This window comes from Coenobita brevimanus, chromosome 73 (assembly GCF_032717465.1).
Source record: "Coenobita brevimanus isolate Jiangsu-jjx chromosome 73, ASM3271746v2, whole genome shotgun sequence".
Classification (NCBI taxonomy): domain Eukaryota; kingdom Metazoa; phylum Arthropoda; class Malacostraca; order Decapoda; family Coenobitidae; genus Coenobita; species Coenobita brevimanus.
This window is the reverse complement of record NC_137026.1, coordinates 8513024-8540800: the sequence shown is the minus strand read 5'-3', so window position 1 is coordinate 8540800 and position 27777 is coordinate 8513024. Positions and strand designations below refer to the sequence as shown.

The window sequence follows — 27777 nt, the reverse complement described above, 5'->3', positions numbered from 1 at the left end:
CAGCCTCACTTAAGCCTCATTACTACCTCACTTACTACCTCACTTACAACCCTCACGTACACTATCACTCTGAACCTCACTTCCACAACCTCCCAACTTACCACATCGCTTACGACCTCAGTTACCTGCCCACTTTACAACCTCACTTACCACCTCGCTTACAACCTAACTTACAAGCCTCACTTACAACCTCACTCACATCGCTTACTACCTCTGCTTACGACCTCACTTAAAACCTCACTCTACAACCACACTTACTACCCCATACTCTGCTCACAAAGTAACTTTGGCTCTCTCTCTCTCTCTCTCCCTCTCCAGTGCTGAGATACAACTGCTAAAGATTAACACTAGATATTGTGCTAGTCACGAAGAAGAGCTACGGAAAGGATGTAGAGCTGCATTTTATTATATTCTGCCCTACAGCTACGGAAATTGGCTATAAAAGGACAAAAATTTCAGCCAAGTTGAAGAAACCAAGTATATAGCAACATAACAGAGAGAGACTGACAGACAAAAAACCGTATTCCATACTTCAAACAGCATAACAGGAGGTAAATTCGATGCACCTTAGTTATGACGCAGGAAAAAGTCTCCTTAGTTGCCTTTGCAAATTGACTCTCCAATCTGACTACACCTGACCATCAAACAGAACTGAAAGAGGGTTAGGGATCTTTATCAGATTAAAAGATTCTACAGAATTCTCGTTTTTTCATGGATTTCAAGGAGAGACAAAAACTGAAGGGTGGTTTTAGAAGGAGTATATTATCAGAACTGTACTCTTTTCAATTTAACTTGGCCTCTAAAAATCAACGCCTCCTCCATTTTGCGCAATTGCTTTTACTTAAACTCTTTTCCTTTTGAGTTCTTTGGGTCCCTTATCTGTCTCGCTTCCATTAAAGTGCTTTTGCCTCCTCGCCTGGTCACTATACTCTTTTTCAAAAAAAATCTTGGCTAAAAATTGACACCTCCCTCCACCTTTCGCTTCAAGCTACTTAACTATTTTCCTATGTATCCTGTCTATATCTGTACGCCTTAATCCCGTAAGGGAGTGGCCACAAACAAATCACCTCCATCGTTGCCCCTGACTCCCCGCCCATTTCCCTGCACCCTCCCCACAGCTCACACATCCCTCTCTTATATACCCTCTCCACTCCATCTGTTTTCCTAAGTTCCTTTATCTGTTTCGTCTACCTGGTGCTGCCTCCTCACCTGGTCATTCTTGGCGGAGTAGAAGGTGTAGTGGAGGACGACACCTGTGGAGGGTCGAGGGGGAGACCAGGTAACCAGCACCGTCGTTGGCCCCGTCACCACCGCCCGTATGGCTTCAGGAGGACCAGGTACTGAAGCAAAGATAGTACTCTCTGATGGGCAATATAAAGCACATCTATAAATAAAAATGAAAACTAAAAGGAAAAAATTCCAATGGGCCAGGCATGAAGACAAAGAAATTACTCTCTCTGATGGGTAATATGAAACACATCTATAAATAAAATGGAAATGAAAAGACACAAGAAAAAATGTTAGGATGGTCATGCATGTGGCGTCAGGATTCCGAGGGCTTGAATGGTGAGTGAGTGAGTGAGTCGCCCATATCACCGGACACTGAAGAAAAGCAAAGACATGATGAATGATGAATGAATGGTAGTCAATAACCCATTACAAATTCTTTCTCATAAAAAATATCGATAAAATATATGCAGATGGTCATTATTGCAAGGTAGAGTCAGGATTCCAAGGGCTTGAATGGTGAGTGAATGAGTGTGCGACCCATTTCACTGGATGTGCTGTTGATTAGCTCCTTCTCTAGCTCGTTATCTTTTTCTGTCTTTGCTTTCTGAACCCCGATTTACCCCATCCTTATGTGGGAAAAGGAGGTTGGGATGATGATGGTGATGATGATGATGATGATGACTGACTGACTGACCGAATGCATGAATGAATGAATGAATAAATGAAGGTGGGCAATACTACTGTAAACAAAGAAGCCATGTATTAATGCTCCTCACGGGCAACTGATCAACACGGCCTAAAAACGGTGAATCAAGTCAGAGAAATATAAATCCGAGGCAGATAATTACTGATGTCATTTCTGCACTGGCCATCGATTGTCACTACTCATGTAGAACACCTATACTCTCTCCACTTTATCTTCGTCTAGAATTGGTCAGATATCCTTACTCAATGCTGAGAGAGAGAGAGAGAGAGAGAGAGAGAGAGAGAGAGAGAGAGAGAGAGAAGGATGCGGAGCGACGTATTGTGTTATTTAACAAGGAGGACTGCCAATGGACGAACAATGCCGCCAGGTTAAGGTGAACAGACTGTAGCTCTGATTCGCCTTTCCTTCCTGAGTGTGGCTGGATATCATAGCAAACTGGCTGAGAATATACAAGTGGGAATCTAAGACATGGATCGCTATGCTCGTCGATTAAGGAAGTTCTCTAATAACTTTTCCTAAGCGATTTAGTTTGCTTATTACACCTTACTGTTCTTTTCTGTGTTATATAAATCCATCAAACATCGCCATATTCTGCATTAATAACGTGCAAAAGGATATTAACTAGCCATATTTGAAAATAAAGCGCTGAGGAAGAGGTGTTAGGGAACTTCCTTATCCGACAAGAATACTAGCCATGCCCAACATATAGCTACCTAAAAATCCTTCTTCAGAGTAGGAAGGCAGAGTAAGAATGAATCGCTTACGTAAAATAGCAGCGTACTCACTCCTAATAACTGCAATATTATTTTCCTTGAGGGACGTATCGTAGGTGACAGTAGGGTTCGTAACATCTTCCTCTTGGTGACTAATTTTGACTATTAGAGCTTAGAATTAAATCAGTGGCAAACAAGAGGATATGGGAGTGTACGAGGGAGAATAAATCGTCAGGGAAATGGTGTTGCGATAAGCCAACCTAAAATACGACCCTGAAATTCAACATTAGACCCTAAGTTGTAAGAGTGGTAGGTTCGATCCCTTAGTAGCTTCCTAACACATTCCTTGGCGATTTATTTTGCTTATTACACCTTACTGTTTATTCTTCTGCGTGTCTTTGGTTCAGAGTATGATGATATTAGACAGACATAAAATAAATCAAATTTGAGAGAATGCAGGTATAATCTGCAAACATAAATCGCTAAGGAATAAGCCCTACGAGGTCTCCCATGCAATCCAGTACAGAAGCCCAAAATGCTCGATCTCTACCATCATCCTCGGTGCGACAGAAGACCGGGTAGTTTGGGGCGCTGTACCCGACGTCGTTGAAGGCCGTGACGGTGACGCTGACGTTGGCTGAGGGCGGCAGGGAGTCCAGGTTCTTCTCCAGGTTGGTCGTGTTCACCTGCCACGCCCTACCTGGTGACCGGAAGGCGCAGGTGTGAGTAGGCAGGGGTGGTGGGAGGCACTATGGTTCTGTGTGTGGGGGTGGGTGGGGGGTGGGAGGGGTTAGGGAGAGGGTGGGTGGATGTCCTATGGTTCTCGGTGTGTGTAATGTGTTAGGGCTGGGGATATGTAGGGAATGTGTGTGTGTGTGTGTGTGTGTGTGTGTGTGTGTGTGTGTGTGTGTTAGGGATGGGGTTATCGTGTGTGTGTGTGTGTGTGTGTGTGTGTGTGTGTGTGTGTGTGTGTGTGTGTGTGTGTGTGTGTGTGTGTCTGTGTGGTTAGGGAGAGGGTGGGTGGATGTCCTATGGTTCTCGGTGTGTGTAATGTGTTAGGGCTGGGGATATGAAGGGAGTGTGTGTGTGTGTGTGTGTGTGTGTGTGTGTGTGTGTGTGTGTGTGTAGATAGATGGACTGATAGTTGGAGAGATAGATAAACTGTGTGTGTAGATAGATGGACAGAGAGAGAGAGAGAGAGAGAGAGAGAGAGAGAGGGTTGAGGTGGAGACGTATGTGAATGGTGATGGTGTGGGCTGGAGGGAGGGCAGCCTGAAGACGGGGGACAAGGTGACATGTAGGGGCTCTGTTTGTGGCCACCCCCTTCAGGATGAAGGCGTCTGACTACAGGTAGATTGATAGATAAATAAATAAGTAGATAAATACAAAGATAGATAGACAGGTATACGTACATACATGTATACATACCATACTGACAGACAGACAGACAGACACAAATAGATAGATAAACAGGCAGACAGATAGACAGAGAAAGAAACAGCTAGACAGACATAAAGCCCATCACTTACTGTTGGCATGGGCGTGGGCGTAGGAGGTGGGCGTGGCTGTGATGGTATATCCGGCCACCCCAGCGTGGGCGCAGGTGGTGGGCGGGGGCGACCACCACACCCGCACCCCACCACGCCCAGACCCGCGGCACGACACTCCGGCAGGTGGACACGACGGGGCTGAAGTACCGGGGAAACATTACAATATTTTCCATTTCCAATGACGTTTTTTGTTATAGTTCTTGCATATTATTTTGGCCCAGACGCTCGTCCTTTAGCAGGTTATTTCTCCATCCATCTACCTATCTATAGCCAGACGCCATAATCCCATGAAGGGTGGCCGTTTGACTCTGAATTAGTTGTTTTACGGGGAGGGGCACCCTCCGCCAACCCACTTGTTGACACGTAGGAAACACGTATGGGTTCAGTGGCATAAACAGACATTGCCACGGCTCTTCACCCTTCTCATAACACTTCCTTGCGACTAACATAATAATCTAGTGTTAATAAAAGACACTGTTTCGGGGCTACACCCTCCCATAACACTTCTTCGTGACAAACACACCAATCTAGTGTTCATCTGTTACTACAAATCGGCATTCAAGATAGAGAGATTGCAATTTTAGGGGAAGGTAGAGTAAAACGAGTATGGACGATGTTACTAAGAACTCTCCAATCGTGAGGGAGGCAAAATAACCAGGTAGATTATTAAGTAAGGGGGAACCAAGACTTGAAATTATTGGAACTTGAATTTGGCTCTTATTTTTTATTAATTATTATTATTATTATTTTGTAGGGAATAATCTTACGGGTTCTGGCCTAGGCTTCCTTCTTCCTTGCATTAAAAAAAAAAATGATAACGAAAAGAGCCTCGGGTACAGTATGCTTGACTGGAGAGTGGGCATGGAGGTCTACGGATTCCATGGTACTAGTCCTAGCAGCTCTCTTGCCCTTTACCTGTAGTGAGTGTCTGTATGCTAATTCAAGTCTTTCGTACAGTAAGCCGGCATAATATACACAACTCTCTCTTCTTGCACAAAATATTAATTCTCTCTCCTTGTACAAAACGCTAACAGTGACAGGCTTTGGCATTCAGGTGTCCCAGGTTTCTCTTCAGTATATTAAGCAGTTTGGCCTGAAAAACTATACTCCTTTTACTCGAACTTGACCCAAAATTGCCATCCATCCAACTTGAATGCTGAGTTGTAAGAAAAGACTGACACTAGATTTTTATGCTAGTCATAAAGAAGTGCCATGGAAAGTATGAAGAGCGGTAACACTATTTCTGCCACAGAGCTACGTGAAATAAGCTGCAAAAGGACGAAAATCTGGGCCAAGTTAAGCTGAAAGGAGTATAGTGAATAACATAGTAGGTAGTTCACAGCTAAAGGGTTAAGGATTCGCCCACTTGCCAACCGCATCGTCATTTCCTTAGCTATTTAATCTGGACAGTGCTCCTCAGAATCATTTTGTATATCTGCAAACAATGGTGAAATTAAAACTATATAAATAGCATTGAAGATAATATCAAGATGTAATATGCAACATAAATTCCTAAGGAAGAGGTGCTACGAAGCTGCAAATGAAATCTACAACACAATTAAGACTCTCAACAAAAAGTAGCGATTATGAAAGTGGTCTCAAACCCATTCCAAAACTGATATATACTCTGGCATAGCTCACACCCTTCCACCTCTCCCTCCACTCCCTTGCTCTATCTCCATCATCTAATACACTATACTGTAGTTCTGGCCGTGTGTGTGTGTGTGTGTGTGTGTGTGTGTGTGTAGCCGAAACTGAGAAAAGGAAGCTTGGCAAGATGGTTACAACTGAGTCACAGATGGGCCCGTTCCAATTTCATGTCGATTGAAAGTTTGTAAAAAGGTGTTTTGAACCTTAACTGTTCCCGCTGGTTTTACAGTAAGAGGAATGCGTCTGGGATTCTGGCAGCTCAGCACTTACTTGCAACTATAACTCTAATTTGGACTGGACTATAATGACAGGTGATGGAGAGTGAGGGAGTGTGGGCAGGTGTGGAAGGATGTGAGACGTGGCCAGGTGTACAGTGCTTCTAATCTGGAGTGTGCCCTGGGATGCCACTCACCGTCATGGCTGGTGGAGTCAACTATCCTTGGTGAGGACAGTGGGCCTGGTCCCGCCCTGGTGAAGGCTCGCACTGCCACCTCGTACAGCGTGGCGGGTGTCAGGCCTCTCACCTCGTACTGCTCAACGCCACCTGATTCTGGGCAGCAGGGACCTTTTTAGAACTTGTGTGCCATTACTACTACTACTACTACTACCACGTCTGCTGCTACTGCTGTCATTAAGTGGTAGTCCTGGGCACCTACCATCCATTAGCTTTATGTAGTGCTACCTTCAGGTGACAACAGTGAATGACAAGCCCAGTGGTTTCTTGTATCAGAGGAAACCACTTACTATGCTGGCGGGTAACCACATAACCAGAAGGACACCTGGTGGTCTAGTGGGTTAGGGCTTTCCAACCAGATGTGGTCCATCCAATGGGTAGACGGGGTTTATTGCTCACGTAATACTTTACTACTTTCCTCTTTCTCTTTATTTTCTGGATCCTACCTCATCTCATTCTCATGCGAGAGAAAGGCCACGATGATGATGGTTTTCCAGTGCATCTACGGATCCTGAAAGCAGATGCATTTGCTGGTTCGTATAATAAGTATCTTTCGGTAACATTTATTACGTACTAGCCGAAAAAGTCCACCCTCCGGGCAGACTTTTTCGGCTAGCTCCTGCGGAGAGCTGATTGGGCCTTCGGCCAATATACCTAATGTAGTTATGTAAGAAAGTCACAACTTAATTTTATTAAAAGTTTGATAGACTTAAAAATTTGAACCTAAAGTTTAACATGGGTTACAAAAAAATATTGATGTGGAAAATTCAACTATGAAATACGTAAAAAAAAAAAAAAAAAATCAACATACAATTAATCCTAATATATTATATACCAAAACACTCCCTGGATCATACTGATTCAGAATATATATCATATGTGGGGGTAGACCCTAAAGGAGCCGAGTTTATAGGTAACAAACATACAAACATTCGTCTTTATTATTACTGATATGACAGGTGAAGAGAAACACATCTATAAAGGAAAATGTACCCGTCCTCCATATGAATAAATATGAATATATATATATTAATATATGTCTCTCTCTCTCTCTCTCTCTTTATATATATATATATATATATATATATATGATTAGACGTGTGAGGTAGAGCCAGGATCCGAGGGGCGTTAATGGTGTTTGAATGATTACCTGTCCTTGTCACTGGACATGTCGTTGATACTTTTTCCTGCTTTCACTTTCCTTGTTTTATGGGCCCATCTTACCCGATCCTTAGGTGGGTCAAAGAGCTCAGGATCATGAAGATAATGGTAATGATGATGATGATCATGATGGTCACCATCATCATGGATTATTATATATTTTGCTCATAACTGAGGTTCCCGTCGATGTATTTTAAAGAAAAGTATGCTGTATTTCAGTCAGACCTGTAATGTGTGTGGCAGACCTGTGACTGGCCTGCTGATGTATATAATGTGTGTGGCAGACCTGTGACTGGCCTGGTGACGTATATAATGTGTGTGGCAGACCTGTGACTGCTCTGGTGATGTATATAATGTGTGTGGCAGACCTGTGACTGGCCTGGTGATGTATATAATGTGTGTGGCAGACCTGTGACTGGCCTGCTGATGTATATAATGTGTGTGGCAGACCTGTGACTGGCCTGCTGATGTATATAATGTGTGTGGCAGACCTGTGACTGGCCTGGTGATGTATATAATGTGTGTGGCAGACCTGTGACTGGCCTGGTGATGTATATAATGTGTGTGGCAGACCTGTGACTGGCCTGCTGATGTATATAATGTGTGTGGCAGACCTGTGACTGGTCTGGTGATGTATATAATGTGTGTGGCAGACCTGTGACTGGCCTGGTGATGTATATAATGTGTGTGGCAGACCTGTGACTGGCCTGGTGATGTATATAATGTGTGTGGCAGACCTGTGACTGGCCTGGTGATGTATATAATGTGTGTGGCAGACCTGTGACTGGCCTGGTGATGTATATAATGTGTGTGGCGGACCTGTGACTGGCCTTGTGATGTATATAATGTGTGTGGCAGACCTGTGACTGGCCTGTTGATGTATATAATGTGTGTGGCAGACCTGTGACTGGCCTGGTGATGTATATAATGTGTGTGGCAGACCTGTGACTGGCCTGGTGATGTATATAATGTGTGTGGCAGACCTGTGACTGGCCTGCTGATGTATATAATGTGTGTGGCAGACCTGTGACTGGCCTGCTGATGTATATAATGTGTCCCTGGAGGTTCTGGCGCCTGACTGCGATGGTGTAGCCTCTCAGGGTGCCGTGGGTGAGGAGGGGGTCAGGGGCGCTCCAGGTCACCAGCAGGGAGTGAGGACCCCCCGCGGCCACACGAACGTCCCGAGGCGCTCCTGAAGGTGCTGGAAGAAAAAACACATTTGAGCAGAGGCAGAATGTGTCCTTAGACCTTATTATCAAAAGAGTGAGGGCAAACGTGTCGACAAGCCAGAACATTTTGACAATTATTTATAGACCACCTGTGATTCTTACACGTCATTAGCCTGCATCCCACGTTTCAGAGCACAGTCTGCCGATCTGACTCAACCCACGCAAGTCAAGGAGTAGGTGAAAGCCTTACCCTCTAATCCGAGATGTGAAGAGATTATCTTCAGCTGAATGCAATTCATTGGTGGCAGCAAGAATTAATAATGAAACAGATTAGTGAAGGAGTCAAGAGAGGCAATCAGCTCATAATTTTAGACCCAATCTATCCTACAACACAACCAGAAATACTCTAATTTACACTTACACCCCTATCTGTATACTTGAATGGACGAAGCCTGGCCCAAGAGAGATGCAAATATTGTCCGCCAGTCTGACCGGCACGAGGATTAAACACAGGACTCACGGGTTATGCCTAGTCGCGAGCTGGACGTGTTAATCAAGACACCACCGGCTTCTGTGTTTTAGAAATCAGAGGAAAATGAAAGTGTAATTAATTTTCGCAGTTTCACACCAAAAAGTGATCTAGTAAGCGAAGTCTAGGACACGTATCCTCATGGGTTATGGAAACTCCTAACACCTCCTCCTTAGCGATGTAGTTTCGGATATAATTGAATCATTCCTTTTTTTACGTTATTTATGCAGGGTATGGTGATAGTGGAAGGATTTATGTAACACAGAAGATTAAGTTTTAGGGGTAAGAAACAAGCTAAATCTCATAGGAAAAGGTGTTAGGGAATTTAACCAACTAGAATGCGGGCTTAAGCTTTCCCAGTAGTGTAGAGTGTGATTCATTCTATTTTGTTAACAATTTCCACGGCAAGTGGGTCTCAGTTTACCCTTATCTTATCTAATCTAGACATAGTAACCTTCCAGTCCTAACCTAATGCCCTTATCAGAGTCATATAACACCTAATTCCTAACTTAGTGTTGGTATTAAGGGTTGGTAATGTGGTTGGTAATGTGCTGTGACAATAAAATGCTCTGCCCAGATTGTAAACCAGGATACTGTGTCAGACTGTGTAAATACTGTATAACTTTCTTGGCCAAAAAGCCTTGTACTCTACTTCTTATTCTTGTTCTTATGGCGCCTGGTGGTTTAGTGGGTAATTAAGGCGCTCAAATCGGATTGAGCTTGTGCAGGTTTATATCCAAGGGATGGTTGGAGTTTACTGATCACGTAATGCCACTCAGGGATGAGTGAGGCTGTGTCAAGACCAACGTGTCTAGCCCCGGGCTTATACGCTCCTCATGGGGCAACGAAGGATTAGATGATGAATGAATGGATGAATGACTGTTCTTATTATTCCCTTTGTGGCACAGTGACGGCCCATTGCTGTCATGCTAACCTTCCTCGGTGGTGTGACGTTACAGGTGGGTGTGGTCTGTAAGAGGGCTTCCAGGTAATTTAGGTAAATAGGCGCCACACCACTGTACAGTACTCAGGGTAACGAGAGTGTAAAATCCTGCACCAACCCTCCTTGTTAGTGTTAAGTGTTTGTGGGTGGTACTGTGAGACGTGCAGGTCAATGTTATATCCATTAAACTCTTAAATCCGAATGAAGTCCTTTATAATTTCCCTTGCTGCTGCCTTACGATTTCCTTTAACGTGGGAAAAGGCTCTTGAACTGAAGGAGATGTATCATGGCTTTATTGAACCCATCCAATTCCAAAATCCTACCCCACGCTGATTAAACTCGTCAGAAATGGTAGGATAAAGTATGAAAGATCTCCTAGTCCAGGAGGGATTAAGTGTTTCTAGGCAATAGGAAGAAAGCCTAGGAACCCCCTTGGCATTACATACTGGTAAGGTAGAAACAGTAAAATTCTAAACTGCCTAAGTCGTGGTGAAGAGGCGTGTGGGTGATGGCTGTTTGAGGGTGTCCAGACGATGAATAGGTGAGTAGATAGAGGATTTTTTTTTTTTATGTGTCCGACTCTGGGCATAGGCTTCACAGCCTGCTCTCAAGGCCTAGTAGTCCTCCTAATGCCATACACCTCTACATGTCACCACTTCGGCGCTAACACCCACCGTCCATATTGAATACATGCTTGGGCTGTCTCATACAGGACTGATGTATTGGTATTAGCGGGGGTATTTTTACATGTCGACGGGTCTTCTGGTAGATCAGTAAAGTCTGGATTTTATGAAATTCAAATCCATAAACTGTTCCCTGCCCCAGCGGGGATTTGAACCTGGGTCCGGTACGACTGCAGGCCACCTCTCTACCGATTGACCCACCGCCTCCTCTGGAGAGTGAAAGACTAACGAGGAGAGTGTATGTGAGTGACGTGGAGGAGAGGAGAGGGAGGGGGAGGCCGAGGATGAGATGGAGGGATGGAATGGAGAGGTACGAGTATAAGAGAGAGGGGGGGGGCTGGGGGAGGGAAGTGAAATGGCTAGGGGCAGGGGGACATTGAGGCGATTTGTTTGTGGCCATCCCTTACGGGATTAAGGCGTCTGGCAATAGATAGATAGATAGAATAAATGAATAAATAAAAGACGAATGCACCCCTTCCATTATATACTGATGATAGAAATATGCTACTTTTACATTAACATGGCCCAGATTTATGTCATTTTGTGCCTCATGTAGCTCAGTGATAGAAAAAGACAGTACTGCAGCTGCACATCCTTTCTGTAACACTTCTTCGTGACTAGCAGCCTGTCCTAGTGTTACACTATTGTTGCAACCCAGTAGTCAAGATGGAGAGGTGGTAAATTATAGGCCAAGTTAGAGTACAATGGGTATAGTAAAATCCTTTACTAATTTTCCTCGTTGATGGTGACAAAGATGCACGTGGGTGATGATTGTGAGAGAGTTCCAGGAAAAAAAAATTACAGTAAAAATGAATACGCCCTGAAATTGTATAGTGTCTGAAATGAACGGTCAAGTAAAATGATCCCCTCACCTTCCTTTGTGGTGGTGGAGATGCGTGTGGGTGATGAGAGAGTTAATGAAAAAATAAAAACAATAAAAATTAATACACCCTGGAATTGTGGTGTCTGAATGGGAAGGGATAAGTCAAATGATGGCCTCACCTTCCTCTGTGGTGGTGAAGATCCGTGTGGGTGATGGCTGTGATACTCCGAGGTCGTTGTGTGCCATTAGTCTGACCATATAGGTGTGGTGTGGGGCCAGGCCTGTCAGCACGTGGGATGCCGTCCACTGCCCTACACTCACATTGCGACCGTGGCCAGACCACGACTCCTCCTTCACCCCTGCAGCACGGGGAGGCGAGCATAGTATTTACCCAGCACGTTAAACATAGCATAGCATAGCACAGCATAGCATAAAATAACATAGCATAGCATACCATAGGATTACATAGCATACAACCACCCTTACCTTCATACTCAAAACAACCCACCCTTATCAGTATACTCAGAACTACCCCTCCTTATTCTCAAAACAAACCCCCTTGTCCTTATATTAAAAATGACCCATCCTGACCCTTATACTCAAAACAACCAACCCTTACCCTTATACTTAGAACGACCCCCTTATCCTTATGCTCAGAACGACCCCTCATACCCTTATACTGTATGGTGACCGCGGCGGGCTGAGGCAGAGTCCACGACACCACCGCTGACCTGCTGGTGACCTCGCTGACCGTCACGCCAGAAGGGGCAGTGGGCGGCTCTAGCAGGGGTGATAGGAACGTGAGGTGGTATGGGTATAGTGCTATTTGGTATGGTGTTAAATGGTATAGTGTTATTTTGTATACAGACGTTGGATTTGGCTCTGTGTTATCTTGTTTTTGTTTTTTCTTGGCGGGAACAATCTTATGGGCTTCTGGCCTTTGGTTCCTTTTTCCTTCCATAACAAAAAAAAAAAAAGTAAAGTGGAATCCAGAATAGTATTTAATAGTGTAGTGACAATAGGTACGGTGATAATAGATTCAGTGCTAATAGGTATAATGATAAAATGTTTAGTGATCATAGGTATAATGATACTAGGTAGAGTGATAATAGGTATAATGATAATAAGTAGAGTGATAATTGGTATAGTGATAATAGATTCAGTGATAATACAGTAGGTATAATGATAAAATGTTTAATGATAATAGGTATAGTGATAATAGGTATGGTGATAATAGGTATAGTGATAATAGGTATAATGATAAGTGGAGTGATAATAGGTATGGTGATAACAGATAATAGATTCAGTGATAATACAGTAGGTATAATGATAAAATGTTTAATGATAATAGGTATAATGATAATAGGTATAGTGATAATAGGTGTAGTGATAGGTACAATGTTAATAAGTATAGTGATAACAGAAACAGTGATAACAGGTATAGTGGTAATAGATATAGTGATAATAGAAACAGTGATAATAGGTTTAATGATAATAGGTACAGTGTTAATAGGAACAGTGTGCTTACCTATAACAGCCACGTGGAACACCTGGGAGTGGGCGCCGTGTGGGTTGGTGGCACGGCAGGTGTATGGCCCCGCGTCGGCAGCAGTCACTGACACCATTTCCAACACTGCCCTCACCACACCTCCTCCCTCACTCTGCCGAATCCTTACCCTGTGTGTGTGTGTGTGTGTGTGTGTGTGTGTGTGTGTGTGTGTGTGTGTGTGTGTGTGTGTGTGTGAGGAAGAAGGTGGAATACGTACGTTAAAATCAACTATCTCTTCTGGTTCGAAAATTCTCTCTAATCTTCATAAAATTTTTGGTGAGAGTAGTTAAAGAATATATACATCATCCATCACTTGATGTAGTATTGCCTACTTCTTCCGTCACATTTATCATTCTCTTGTGTTTGCCCTCCTCTCCTGTAAGCCAGGAAACCAGTTACAGCACTGGGTAGTAACCATATAACCAACCCATACGTGTTCCCAACGTGACAGCATGTGGGTTGGTGGAGGGTTAGTGCCCCTCCCCGTAAAACAACTAATTCAAAGACAAACGGCCACCCCTTACTGGATTATGGCGTTTGGCTATAGATAGACAGATAGATTCAAGACGCTTTCTCTGGGCTTACCGGTATATAATCGTGTGGAGACAGCAGGGCTAAATTAAACAGGACTGAGAATGAAGGGGATAAAGATTACGGAACTGATTATGTTGGGAGAATGATTTGAAGACCAACGGGGGTATTCTCATCGGTTAAGGAAGCTCCCTAACGCCATTTCCTAAGCTACTTCTTTCCTTATTACACCTTACTGTCCATCTCCATGTTATATAAATCATTCTAATATCGCTGTATTCTGCACAGATAATATGCAAGAGGATAACATCAACCATATCCAAAAATAAATCACCAAGGAAGAGGTTTTAGGGAGCTTCCTTCTCCGACGAGAATACGAGCCCAAGTGTGAGGGCCGATTGCGGTACTGTGACAACTGATAATGTTAGTAGTAGTAGTAGTAGTAGTAGAAGTAGTAGTAGTGGCAGCATCAACAGCAGTAGTAGTTGTAGTAGCAATAGCAGTAGCAGTAGTAGTAATAGTAGTGGTAGTAGTAGCAGTAGTAGTGGTGGCAACAGCAACAGCAGTAGTAGTCGTCGTAGTAGCAGTGGTAGTAGTAGCAATGGCAGCAGTAGTGGTAGTTGTAGTAGTAGTAGTAGTAGTAGTGGCAGCAACAGTAGTAGCAGAAGTAGTAGCAGTAGTAGTAGTACTAGTAGTAGTAGTGGTGGTAATAGTAATAGTAGTTGTAGTAGTAGTAGCAGCCCCAGGTTCATCTGAAAAGTTAACCCAGTGGACTATAGGCTTGAAGTGCCATTCTGCAGTCACCATCCTCCTGTTGGGGGATAGGGAAAGAACTGAGGGACGCTTCTATACCCAAGCAGTTGATCCGCCTGGTTATATCATTGCCACCACGTGAAGGCGTCCCCCTCCAGCACAGGTGTATCAGGTAAGTAATATGTGTTCTTACGTGTGTCCAGGTGAGACGGGGTCATGGTGTCGGAGCCAGGTAAGGGTGAGGGGGTCGTCACCTGTGGCCTCACACGTCACCGTCACCACCTGCCCAGCGTGGCCCGTCACACGTCCACCCTCCGTCACCACGCGCGCCGGAGCTGTCAGGGAGATGGCTGAGGTGAGATGGTGCTGTCAAGGAGATGGCTGAGATAAGATGGTGTGATGGTGATGGGAGATGAGGCTGGTGAGATAAAGTGAACTGTCTCCAGGCTACGTTCTCCTTCACTTAATGTAGTGCTGCCTACTTCCTCCTTTACCTTCATCATTCATTTTCTGTGTCTGCCCTCCTTTCTTCCTATTTCTCCCATCCTCCCTGTCACTTTTTATTACTCTTCTTTCCACTTCAGATGCCATACACTGAGTGGCAATCCTAATGGCTTCATATAATCCAGGAAACCATTTACAACGCTGGGTGGTACTCATATAGCCAAACAGCGAGATGTGGAGCCTACTATGGTGTCCCTGTTATCTGGATGAAGAGACGCAAATGCGGCATCCATCCAGGAATCAAACATAGATCCTCTACCTCGCACTTCGATGAGGCGAGGTGCTGTGTACTGCAAGGTAACATCGGTTCCCTGCATGGGGCGGTTCTGCAGTTGCGGTTGCTTGCCTGTGGTTGATGGGTGAGCTCGGCCAGACAGACCAGAGCTATTCAACTACAACAATAAATCAGTCACTTACTCTAAGTTCTTTCTCACCTTCTCAGTTTCACACTGACTGACTGCTTTCAGTTTAGCTATACTGTATTCACTTTCACTAGGAGTAAGATTGCCACCTCTCCATCTTGTGTTAAGCTGTAATAACACATTAACATTAGAATATGGTGATAGTCACGAAGAAGATCTATGGAGGAGGATATTGGGCCGTAGTATTGCCTTATTCTGCCACTGGGCTACGGGAATAAATCTGCAATAGGACGAAAATCTCCTCTTAATAAAAATTAATGGACCACAGTTTTCACAAATTATTTCCCTTATGTGAGCATCAATAAAATATATGGCGAGGGCAATTGAAGACCGGCGTTCCACCCACCGTGCACAGTCAGCTGAACCACCTTGGAGATGGGTTTGCCGACAGAGTTTGCCGCCCGGCACAGATACCAGCCAGCATCCGACGCCTTGGTCTCCTGCAGGATGAGGGAGCCGTTTGGAGCCTGTGAGGACCTCACCCCATCCACCACCAGAGGCTGGAAGTCCCTGGCAGCCTCACCTAACACACCAAACCTTCATATTATTGTCTCACCAGGCTGTGTGAAAATGGGAGTAGGTATTTATAGCATTTGTTGGAGGGATAGGGAGGGGGAGGCCGAGGATGAGATGGAGGGATGGAGTGGAGTGGAGAGGTATATGAGAGAGGGAGGTGTGAGCTGGGAGCAGGGCAGTGAAATGGAGGTGGACAGGGCGATGTGGAGGCGATTTGTTTGTGACTCTCCTTTACGGGATTAAGGCGTCTGACAATAGATGGACAGATTTGTTGACTGAGAAGTACAACAGACATTAGCAATATTCTTTTTCACCAGTGCAATAAAGAAAACGTTGTTTATCAGATCAAGATAACTCAAACACAAAAATCATGAATTAATCCACGTGGCATTTCAGTCCAAATAACGAAGGATAGAAGCTGTTATTGTCTTCTTGTTAATACATATATTCTCCTACCTGGAGCTTTCATCCAGGTGATAACAGGCTGAGGGTATCCACGGGCATTGCAGTCCATCACCACAGTGGACCCCACCAAGGCTGTACCACCTGAGGGCTCCACCACCCACTTAGGAGACACCTGTCCAACGAACACGCATTATGAACATTATATTATAACTGCAATGCTCCTTTTATTTTACCTTCTCTAATACTGACCGCTTTATACCTTGAACCCTGAGCTATAAGATGGGATCAGCACAAGGACATAGCGCTAGTCACGAAGAGTTCTAGGGAAAGGATGTAGAGTCGTAGCATTGTCTTTTCAACCACTGACATGAAATAAGCTTCTGGTAGACGAAAATCTGGGCCAGTTAAGGTGAAACGAGAGTAGTTTTCTTCTACATAACTCCTACATCTAGGCACGGAGTCGTGAAGCAAGTCTATAATGCATTAGTTTTAGTCCATTATCAGCTGCTTTAGTATGGAGAACAAGTACAAGATATGGTATACTGTCGCGTGGTGCTGTGCCAGTGAACATCTCATATCTCCTTTTTGTATACAGGGTGTCCCGGGAATAGACGTACTAACTTCATGAGATGATTCAAGGGCTAATATTGAGTAAAACGAATGCTCTATCAACACTGGTCCTATTTTCAGTGGTTACACAGCTAGTTATTAATGACCTGTGTGAATTATGAGGGAGACTATTTACGTCCATATGGTCATCGGTAACTGTAGCTCCATAAGGGATGAATGCAGGACACAGGTTTATATGGCAATTTTTCCTCAATATCAGGCCAGGAACCATCGCCTGAGGATACTATGGCAAGTACTGGACGCCCTGTATACGGATAGGGACAAATATCTGACTAATATTTTACCTTATCCCCCTATACCTCTCCTCTGGTAGCAGATATCCTAAGATGAAGGAAGGCTGGTCAGTTTCTCTATCTATAGCTGATTCTTTCTAATATGATGTGTCAGAGAGGGAAGTGATGGACATAACTGTGAAGCAGACACAGTAGGAAGGTATGCAAAATTTAGTCCCTGAACGTCACTGTACACTGATGAAAAACATGGCTTGTACACCACTGCTTCAGAGCCAGTGAGCTGCTTACTGCATCATCTCTGCAATGCTTTGTACCCAGATAAAGTTATTGCATTGGTAACACTGAAACGAACGTTATCGTTTAGATAGGTTAGGTGAATTTTTTGTCAACTCCAGTACATTTATCGTGAACCAACTCAAAACCAAATTACCATACTATTACCAAGCAAAGTTTCCAGACGTAATTCCAGAACGGTTTTATTTAATGATACTTTATTAGTACGGCTGACACACACACAGTTCTACTCGTCTGGTGGTGATACAGAATTGCATAAAAATAGCTCGAGGTCCACCATTCCACATACCATAAGCTACAATATCTGTGAAACTGACGAAAGAGATCCATACTGTCAATCAATTTAAGACTTTCTGGGGTGAAGATTTGCAGATGTTAATTATTGCTGAGAAAAAACAGTGAGTACAGTGGCACGGCCGAGACAATACGTACAGTTCAGTGCCTTATAGCTGGTGTGTGTGTGTGTGTGTGCTCACCTTGACCCTGATGTTGGCTGTTTTGTTGACGGCAGCAGCGGCGTTGGCAGCTTCACAAGTATAGGCGCCTGAGTGGTGCTCCTGTAGCCTCTTCAACACCAGCACCTGCAATACAGTTATTCTACTTCACTCCACGACAAGGACCTCTTACAGCTTATCCCTCTGACTTAACTCCTCCCAGCCTTTTCCATCCCAGATCCATACAGTTACCAATTTCACCTCTCCATCTTAATCTCTTAATGTCGGAGAGGGACGCCTTCCCGTGATGGAACCGATTTCACCGGGTGGCTCATTTGTCCGGTTATACAAGCGTCCCTTACCTCCTTCCCCATCCCCCAAAAGGAGGATGGTGCGCTGCTGAAGGGTAACTTGAGCCTACAGTCCACTGGGTTCAAATTCAGATGAGCCTGAAGCCACAACATCAATAACAATAACGACAATATTACCTCAGGGCAATGGCTTACAACTATACTTATTCTGACCTAAATATTGTCAGTTTGTTCCATCCTAGCTCGTCATATTTACCAGTTCCTATTCTACATCATATTCTCTGCCTATCTTTTTCCATCACTCCATGTCTGGGCTGCAGCTCTGTTAAACTGTTACCAGGAGTGAGTTCTTCATCTGTTATCTTTACTTTAAAAAAGTGTTCTGTCTATATCCGTCTGTGATTTGACTAGTGGTGATTTTTCTAATTCCGTCTGTTCTTTTATACACCACACATCCCACACCCACCCACGCTGCATCACTACCTGTGATACGGTGATGAATATAAAAACAAAGTAAAAATTAACTCATCACGTTGTGTATATATTTCTTGTCGATTACACCACAGAAAAAGCAGTTTCATTGTTCGGGACGTAATTTTTGGATGATTTACTGTGCCACTCTGACAGAGAGCATTAAAGAAGAAGGTTACTTTTCAGACTGTCATGTCACTAGCATACATATATACTTACATAATCTATTCCTGTGTCGCCCCCTGAGAAGCGTAGGAGCCTGGGGCTAGGCAAGTTGGTCCTGACATTTAAGATGAGAGTGACCAGCCTCACACATCCCTGAGTGGCATTACGTGGGCAATAAACCCTAACCATCCCTTGGATATAAACCTACACAGGCTCAATCTGGTTGGAGCACCTTAATTACCCACTAAACCTCCAGGTGTCACTTCTTGGTTATATGGTTACTACCCAGCGTAGTATATGGTTTCCTGGCGTCACTAAGTATAATTTAAATCTCTTACCTGGTTGTGCAATCCACCATATTATCCTATCTATCTATCTATTGCCAGACGCCTCAATCCCGTTTGGGGTGGCCACAAACAAATCGCCTCCAAGTAGCCCTGTCCCCCGCCATTTCACTGCCCTGCTCCCAACTCACATCCCCCTCTCTCATATACCTCTCCACCCCATCCCTCCATCTCATCCTCGGCCTCCCCCTCCCTCTTCCCCCCTCCACCTCACTCACATACACTCTCTTCGTCAGTCTTTCACCCTCCATCCTCTCCACATGGCCAAACCACCTCAGTGTGTTCCTCATAACGCTTCCTATCACATCCACATCCACACCACAACGCATTTTATATCCTCATTCGTCAGCCTGTCTCTCCACGTGACTCCACAGGCTCCTCTTAAATAACTCATTTCCACTGCTCTCACTCTTGACTTGTGTCCTTCCAACAATGTCCAAGCTTCACTTCCGTACGTTAGAGTTGGTATCACAATACTGTCATGTAGTAACTTTTTCACTTCCATGCTCACTTCCCTGTTTCTTATCACTGCTTTCAAGGAACCAGCAACCTTTCTTCCCTGCTGTACCCTTTCAAGCACTTCACCCTCCAAACCTCCATCCTTACTCATCACACTACCCAAGTACTTAAACGTACTCACATTTTCCAATTCCTCACCATCCAACCTCGCTGTACATTCACTAACTTCACCTCTCTCAAAGACCATCACTTTACTCCTCCCTACATTCACCTTTAGATTCCGTTTCTTACACACTCTCTCAAACTCATCCACCAAGCCTTGCAGCTCCCCTTCGTCTTCACTCAACAACACAGTATCATCTGCAAACAACAGTACAGGGAGTTTCCAAACACTATCCTCTCTCACCAGGGCCACTCCAACATCCACTACCCTACCTTGTACCTCTTTTATTACCCCATCCATGTACAGATTGAACAACCATGGAGACATGACACATCCCTGTTTCAAACCAACTTTCAAAGAGAAAAATTCACTTAGTTCACCATCCACACGCACTGCAGCCTTCGCACCATCGTACATACTCTTCACAGCATTCAACAATTACCATCTACTCCATATATTCTTAACACTTTCCACAATCTTTGTCTATCCACCCTGTCATGTGCTTTCTCCAAATCCATGAAAGCCGCATACAACTTCTTTCCCTTCTCTAGAAACTTTTCCACTAAAGATCTAAGAATGAATATCTGATCTACACAACCTCTTCCCTTCCTAAAGCCTCCCTGTTCTTCTCCAACTAATTTCTCTGTTCTTTCTCTAACTCTGTCTATAAGTATCCTACCATACACTTTTCCTATTATACTAAGGAGACAAATGCCCCTATGATTACCACACACTTCTTTTTCCCCTTTTCCTTTGTACAAGGGAATAATTATACCTGACTTCCAATCCTCCGGGACTCTATAAATAAAAAATAAAAATAATGCAACCTGAAATGACTTGTGAGTAAGAATGGCAGCAAAGGAAGATTAGATTTATTTTCATCACCTCAACTATTTTCTTCTGTGGGAAGCTGTCTTTCTCACCTACAGTGCAACCATTCTGACAAGTGATGCAGCAGTAAAATTGTTCACAGAAAACGAGGAGGTTGACTAGGAGAGTATGCGAGTGACGTATCGGGGAGGGAAAAAAAAAATTGGAGTTCCCCCGAGCTAAGCCCTGTAGTGGACTATATAGCCCCGCTAGGGTTACAGGAGGGAGCTACCCCTCCTGGCACGGCAGCCCGGGCGAGGCTCGAACTTGCAATCGCCCGATCACAAGTCCAGCGCGCTACCACTGTGCTACCGCGCCCCCCTATATTGGGGAGGGAGGGAGTGGGAGACAGAGGAGGAGGAGGAGCAGGGATGGGGTGGAGAGGTATATGGATGATGGTACGTGTTGGAAGGATGGCAGCTTGATGGCGGGGGTAAAAAGACATGGAGGCAAATTTTTTGTAGGCATCTGGGTATGGACAGGCAGAGATGGCCAGCAGACCCACCATAGAGAACTCGCTGGTTTGTTTGCTCTCCACGTCCGGGTCATGTTGGAGATGGCGACCGTCCTTAAGCCAGTTGATGGTGATGGGCAGATCCCCCTCCGTCACGGAGCAAGACAGCTGAGTCCTCTGTCCCTCCTCCAGACTCCGGCGTAGGATGAAGTTATCAATCACAGGGGGTTCTGGGGCATGATGTGGGGCAAAACAGAAGGACACCTTTAATTCGTACCACTGAAGGTTAAGATTACTATACCTGGTAGCGTACAACTTTAAAGCGAGCCATACACACACAGACGAGCCCCTCTGGTGGCCTGAAGAGGCCGGCCTCAACGAACAATGCTGTGTCCACACACGATTCAGTCGGCCTCACGTCTCCAGCTCAGTTGCAAGCGAAACGCCGTGGCGTGAGGGTGGCCGTGGACACTCCGCTGCCCACAGATGACCTGGAGCTGTATGCTATTGGGGCCGTTGCCGCGGCCTTTATTGCAATTAATAGAAAGAGGAGGAAAAAACGGACTAAATGGGCAAAAGATTGTTTGATGAGAAGGAGTAAATTGTCCCATCTGACTCTGTTGAACGTCTTCACTCCCGCACAACTGACACGAGACTGACACCTGAAAACCTGCAGTACCCCCCACACGCTCAGTTTGCCTGAACCTGACCGGAGCCTAACCACGAAAATCTGTCCGCGACAGATCCCAGGACGACCGTTGAGGCGGCCTGCGCAGGCGAATGTTCCCTACCCACACACGCTCAGGTTTGCCTGAAAGGGCCGGCCTCTTCAGGCAACCGGACGGGCTTGCCTGCGTGTGTATGGCCAGCTTGAGAAAAACTACTGGAAGGCAAATCAATACTTCTTATCTAAAGCCTCCAGGTATGTGGTTGCACGGAAAGAACTTTCTTTACTATCCTTGTCTTAGTCTAGTACAGTAGTCACACACATAGAGGAGCTACCTAGCATGGAGTAACTGCCTACTGTACTTCCTATACAGCACGTCTTAAGTCTTCATTTGTCTAACCATTTCCTACATGGTGTGTAAAGCCCTACATAAAATCATGAAAATAGTCTATCATTAAAAGGGAAATTCCTATCAACATAAATGTTCCCAGAGTCTGCAGTAACAGTGAGAGAGTGGACCGACCGTGAAGCCTCAGTCAGATTTCGCTGTATTCCAAGAAGCCTCTTGATACACTGCAATATGTCCAAGAAGATGAAACAATTTGGCGAGTTTAGTAACATAAATTAGGTAGATAAATTACTTAGAGAAATTAATTATACTTTATCCCTGCTGACTGCATACAGATCCTTAAAACAGATAACCACTGTAGGCTTAAGACTTTAGGGAGGGAACTTCTAAGAACTTCCCTTCCCTTCTACTCAAATGCAGCTGAGAGAGAGAGAGAGAGAGAGAGAGAGAGAGAGCAAACGCCACACTGACTGAGGACGTGCAGGAAGGTGTGTGAGGCTGCCGTCTGCCCCTGTCTGCCGGTCACAACACAGGAGTAGCGACCAGCATCCTCGTGGCCTGCGTTTCTCACCACCAGCGTCCCGTTACCCAACACCTCCTGCCTGCAACACACCCACGTTACTATACTCCACTCACACTAACTTGGCTTACATACCACATCACGTAACTTGAACTCTGCAGTGTAACAAGAGGTACTAGAATATGATGCTAGTCACGAAGAAGTGCTATATAAGGATGTGATGCCTTAGTATTGTCATATTTAGCCACAGAGTCACAGAAAAACAATACAGAAGGACAGCAATATGTGTCAAATTAAGGTAAACGAAGGATAATTCATTGTTTGTGTGATTTTAGTTAAATTTTTGAAGAATTTAACAAACGCTTCATGAAAACAAGCATTATGCAGGTACATCATCATCACCATCATCATCATCATCATCATCATCATCATCATCACCATCATCATCATCATCATCACCATCATCATATCGTCATCATCATCATCACCATCATCATATCGTCATATCGTCATCATCATCATCATCACCATCGCCATCATCATCATCACCATCATCATCATCATCACCATCATCATCATCATCATCATCACCATCATCATCACCATTACCACCATCATCATCATCATCATCATCACCATAATTATCACCACCATCATCATCATCATCATCATCATCACCATCATCATATCGTCATCATCACCATCATCATATCGTCATCATCATCATCATCATATCGTCATCATCATCATCATCATCATCATCATCATCATCATCATCATCACCATCGCCATCATCATCATCACCATCATCATCATCATCACCATCACCATCATCATCACCATTACCACCATCATCATCATCATCATCATCACCATCATTATCACCACCATCATCATCATCATCATCATCATCATCATCATCACCATCACCATCATCATCACCATTACCACCATCATCATCATCATCATCATCACCATCATTATCATCACCATCATCATCATCATCATCATTTTGACCTTTTTCCCACTTCAGGATGGAATGTGGTAGGGTCCAAAAATAAGGCACACACACACACACACACACACACACACACACACACACACACACACACACACACACACACATCATCCATCCAATCCTATGTTGCCCCATGAGGAACGTAGGAGCCCGGCTCTAGGCAAGTTGGTCCTGACATTTACGATGAGAGTGACCAGCCTCACTCATCCCTGAGTGGCATTACGTGAACAATAAACCCCGACCAACCCTTGGATATAAACCTTCACCGGCATAATCCGATTGGAGCACCGTACTTACCCACTAAACCACCAGGCGCCATAATATGGTTATATGGTTACCACCTAGCGTAGTAAATAGTTTCCTGGTGTACAGGAAACCATTTGGCTTGTCACTCAATGTAGTCACCCATAGGCAGAAGGAAGAGGAATGAATGAAGGAAAAAAAAAAAACAGAAGAGGGAGTGCAAAATAACTCGTAGGCAGAAGGGAGAGGAAAGAAGCAAGGAAAGACAGACAGAAGAGGAAGCAGGAAGAGAGGAATGGGGAGTGCCCCCACCCACCACTCACACATACATACAAATTAGGATGAACTTTCTGTGGCTTTTTTTTTTTTTTTTTTTTTAAGGAAGCAGAAGTAAGAGGTAGAATCTTGCTGTGTCCCTTGTTGCCTGTACCGAAATAAATGTTGCTTGCAGGAGAGAAATTATCACCTATTTTATTATTCAGGAAAGACAAGGAAAGGGGTAATGTGGAATCTTCCCTTGTCTCGTACTCTTCTTTTAAAAATCTTGGTTCTGACAGGTAGTAAACATAAATTTATCTGTGAATCCCTCTCATGGCCTCTTATTGGAAAGTTAAGTCAGTGATGATGAGAGAACGTCACCGCCTCGTCATAACTGCTGTATATAATTTCTCTCCTTGTGACTGTATCGTTGTGCCTATGTCGATGGCATCTAAAAAAAAAAAAAATCTCTTAACTGTATGTTTATGAATCCCTCCCGTGGCCCACTGTTGCAATGTGAACTCAGTGATGAGAGAGAGTCGCTACCTTGTCATTGCAATTGCACGTAATTTCTCACCTTGTGACTATATCATTGTATCTATGTTGATGGCATCTATAAGAAATAAGCTTCTATTTCTACAAAATTCTGGAGGTTATAGAAGTGGTGGTTGAAAATTACCTGAGTGATGACGGTAGGGGGTCGCCGCCTCGTCGCCAGGTAATGGTGGGGGCGGGATAACCCCCTGCGGGACACCACAGATGCACGTCCTCACCCGCCACGGAGGTTACGTTTGGCATGGCGCGTACGAAGGGGGGCCCTGAGGGGGGGAAGGAAGGGAAATGAGTCGTTTGGTGAAGAGATTCAGTTGGGGAGATGATGTGAAATGAGATAATGTGAGAAATGGATTATGTGAGAGGAGAACATGGCAGCTGAAGGACAGAGAAGATGTACTGTATGTCTGTCCTAGAGCGACTGATTGACTGGAAAAAGATGAGCTGATAAAGTTCATTGCAACATATGTATGGTCTTTGACAGCTAGACCTATACACTATACTCTGTTCATTTTACCTTGGCCTAAAACTGCTACCACCTTGTCTTGAACGTTGGGTTATAGCAACAGATTAACCTTAGATTATATGGTGCTAGTCACGAAGAAGTGCTACAGGAAGTATCAAGAGGCACTGTATTGTCTTTCCCTGCCACTGAGCTATGTGAAATAAGCTGCAAAAGGGTTAAAATTTGGGCCAAGTTAAAGTGAACGAATTATAGCCAGAAAACTTCCTCATCAGCTTCCGTTACCATCATCACTCGCTTTATCAAATTTTCACCGATAAACATGTAGATCGGTCGTGGAAAATACATGGGGCAGGGCAGCTTGATGACCCGTGTATTTAACTTAACCATGAACATTTACTGTCACGTACCGTCCTTGGAGACAGAAGGCTGACCAATGAAAGAAGGAATGTAATTTTAGAGATACTGCCACGCTGCTGGCTTGACGTAGTGACGAGAGAGGGATCGTGGCTGACTACATTGACCCCTTCACAGTGAGGTGGGAATCGGTTATGTTGGAGCAATTTTTTTTAATGAAAGGAGGTCACCCGTAATTAGGTGTATGGATTTTTTTTCCTTCCTTTTTACTGCTATTGTATGAAAAAAAAAAAAATCATTTGTGTACACCAGGGTAAAGCGTGGAATCACAATGTCATGGTCTTGAGGAGGCGATTTGTTTGTGGCCACCCTTTCCTAATTTCAGACGTCTGGCCATAGATAAGTAGATAGAAACACAGAAAGATGAATGGATAGATACAGACAGATCGATGGGCAGACACAAAGAACGATAGATAGATAGGTAGACACAAAGACAGACAGGTAGATAGATAGATAAATGGCTAGACAGACAGTGATAGATACAAAGACAGATAGATAGATAGATAGAAAGATAGATAAATAGATAGACAAAGACAGACAGACAGATAGATAGACATGTAGATAGATAGATAGATGGATGGATAGACAGAAAAGGGTTAGAAATGTCTTCCCCAGAATATACACACGTGGCTCAGGGTAGGATAAGTTAGGCTGGGATGATGGTGATGATGATGGTGGGTGTGGTAGTGATGACTATGATGATGACAACAATGGACTCAAGAAACACAAGCTAACTCACCGTAAACATTGAGTCTGGCTGAGTGCGCCTGGGAGCCGTGCGTGTTGTGTGCCGTGCAGGTGTACGTGCCACCTTCACGTACCGTCACGGCGCTCAAGTTCACGTGGCTCACTACCTCCCCCAGGGCCGTGCGGAAGCTGCCCACCGTCGTCCTAAACACGGGGAGAAAGCACAGTACACTTGAACACTTTGTAAACACTCTGCCGCTCCTATGACTCACTCGCAGTTGGAAAGGAAATATATTAAAACTGTTCTAACCACGAATATATTAGCTGCACGCTTGTCCTGAACACGGGTAGAAAGTAGAGTGCATTTTAATACTTCTTAAACACTCTGTATCTCTCATAACTCACTCTCAGCTGAATCAAGTTCCCTGAAGTTGGCTGGAGAAGGAAAATATTAAAACCATCCTAATCATGAAATTTTGACCCCATTCCGTTTCCAGGGCTGCGTGAAAACCGCTCCCTCATGTTCTGAAGACAGGGGGGAAATGATGAACAGTTCTGAACATTTCCATTTTCCTATCGTTCAGAATTCATGGCACCTCTAAGGATCTGCCAGGATGAGTGGCACTGTTTTGGTACACGAAGCACCGCCTATGGTCTCGGTAGAGTTGTTATGCGTGTCTCAGTATGCTTCGTTCACGGTGCCTTAGTGTTTCGTACATTGTGGACATACTTTTTGTTTATTTATTTACTAGTGTACCTGTGTGATGGCAGGAGGGGCTGGTGGTCGCGTGTCCAGGTAATGACAGGTACAGGTGACCCCATGGCGGAGCATTTGAGGGACACAGGATCCCCAGGGGTCACTGTCTGCTCGATGGGTGTGTACCGCAGCTGGGGGGCAGACTCTGGTGGCGAGGAGAAAGCTTAGATCACACAAGGCATGATGACGATAATAATAATAGTAATAATAATAACAACAACAAAACAACAACAATAATAATAATAATAATAATAATAATAATAATAATAATAATAATGATAACAGTAATAGTAATAATAATAATAATAATAATAATAATAATAATAATAATAATAATAATGATAACAGTAATAGTAATAATAATAATAATAATAATAATCATTTTTTCATTCATTGCCAGACGCCATGTACCCCAGACGGGGCGGCCAAGGGCTTAGAGTTAATTGTTTTTACAGGGAGGGGCACTAATCCTCCACCAACCCCATTTGACGTAGGGATGCCAACAGCATCTGGTGTTCCCAGGTGGTCACCCATCCAAGTACTAACCAGACCCAACGTTGCTTAACTTCGCTGATCGAACGGGAAGCGGTGTACTCAACGTGGTATGGCCGTTAATGATAATAATAATAATAATAATAATAAAAGTCCCACTTCTACAGCTACAACTACTGCTACTACTATTACAGCTACTACCACCACCACCACCGCCACTACTGCTACTACTACT

The 27777-nt window shown here is 44.2% G+C and overlaps 1 protein-coding gene and 1 non-coding gene across 2 annotated transcripts in view; both read right to left on the bottom strand.

Moving 5' to 3' along the window:
- The window catches only part of LOC145407463 (uncharacterized), a 123183-nt gene that overhangs the window by 26219 nt on the left and 69187 nt on the right, over positions 1 to 27777 (bottom strand). The window contains exons 4-21 of the mRNA XM_080278394.1: positions 27051 to 27195; positions 26346 to 26497; positions 24854 to 24992; positions 22607 to 22737; positions 21171 to 21349; positions 17925 to 18029; positions 16343 to 16463; positions 15717 to 15893; positions 14638 to 14779; positions 13140 to 13288; positions 12284 to 12391; positions 11791 to 11970; positions 8489 to 8665; positions 6473 to 6493; positions 6262 to 6393; positions 4179 to 4337; positions 3200 to 3349; positions 1210 to 1340 (exon numbers count right to left, since the gene is read on the bottom strand). Of these exons, the coding sequence (XP_080134520.1) occupies positions 1210 to 1340; positions 3200 to 3349; positions 4179 to 4337; positions 6262 to 6393; positions 6473 to 6493; positions 8489 to 8665; positions 11791 to 11970; positions 12284 to 12391; positions 13140 to 13288; positions 14638 to 14779; positions 15717 to 15893; positions 16343 to 16463; positions 17925 to 18029; positions 21171 to 21349; positions 22607 to 22737; positions 24854 to 24992; positions 26346 to 26497; positions 27051 to 27195 (2498 nt within the window). The remainder of the gene's footprint in view (positions 1 to 1209; positions 1341 to 3199; positions 3350 to 4178; positions 4338 to 6261; positions 6394 to 6472; positions 6494 to 8488; positions 8666 to 11790; positions 11971 to 12283; positions 12392 to 13139; positions 13289 to 14637; positions 14780 to 15716; positions 15894 to 16342; positions 16464 to 17924; positions 18030 to 21170; positions 21350 to 22606; positions 22738 to 24853; positions 24993 to 26345; positions 26498 to 27050; positions 27196 to 27777) is intronic.
- On the bottom strand, positions 27548 to 27666 carry LOC145407600 (5S ribosomal RNA). Its single transcript, XR_013898750.1, has one exon. It is a non-coding gene; the product is annotated as a 5S ribosomal RNA (ribosomal RNA).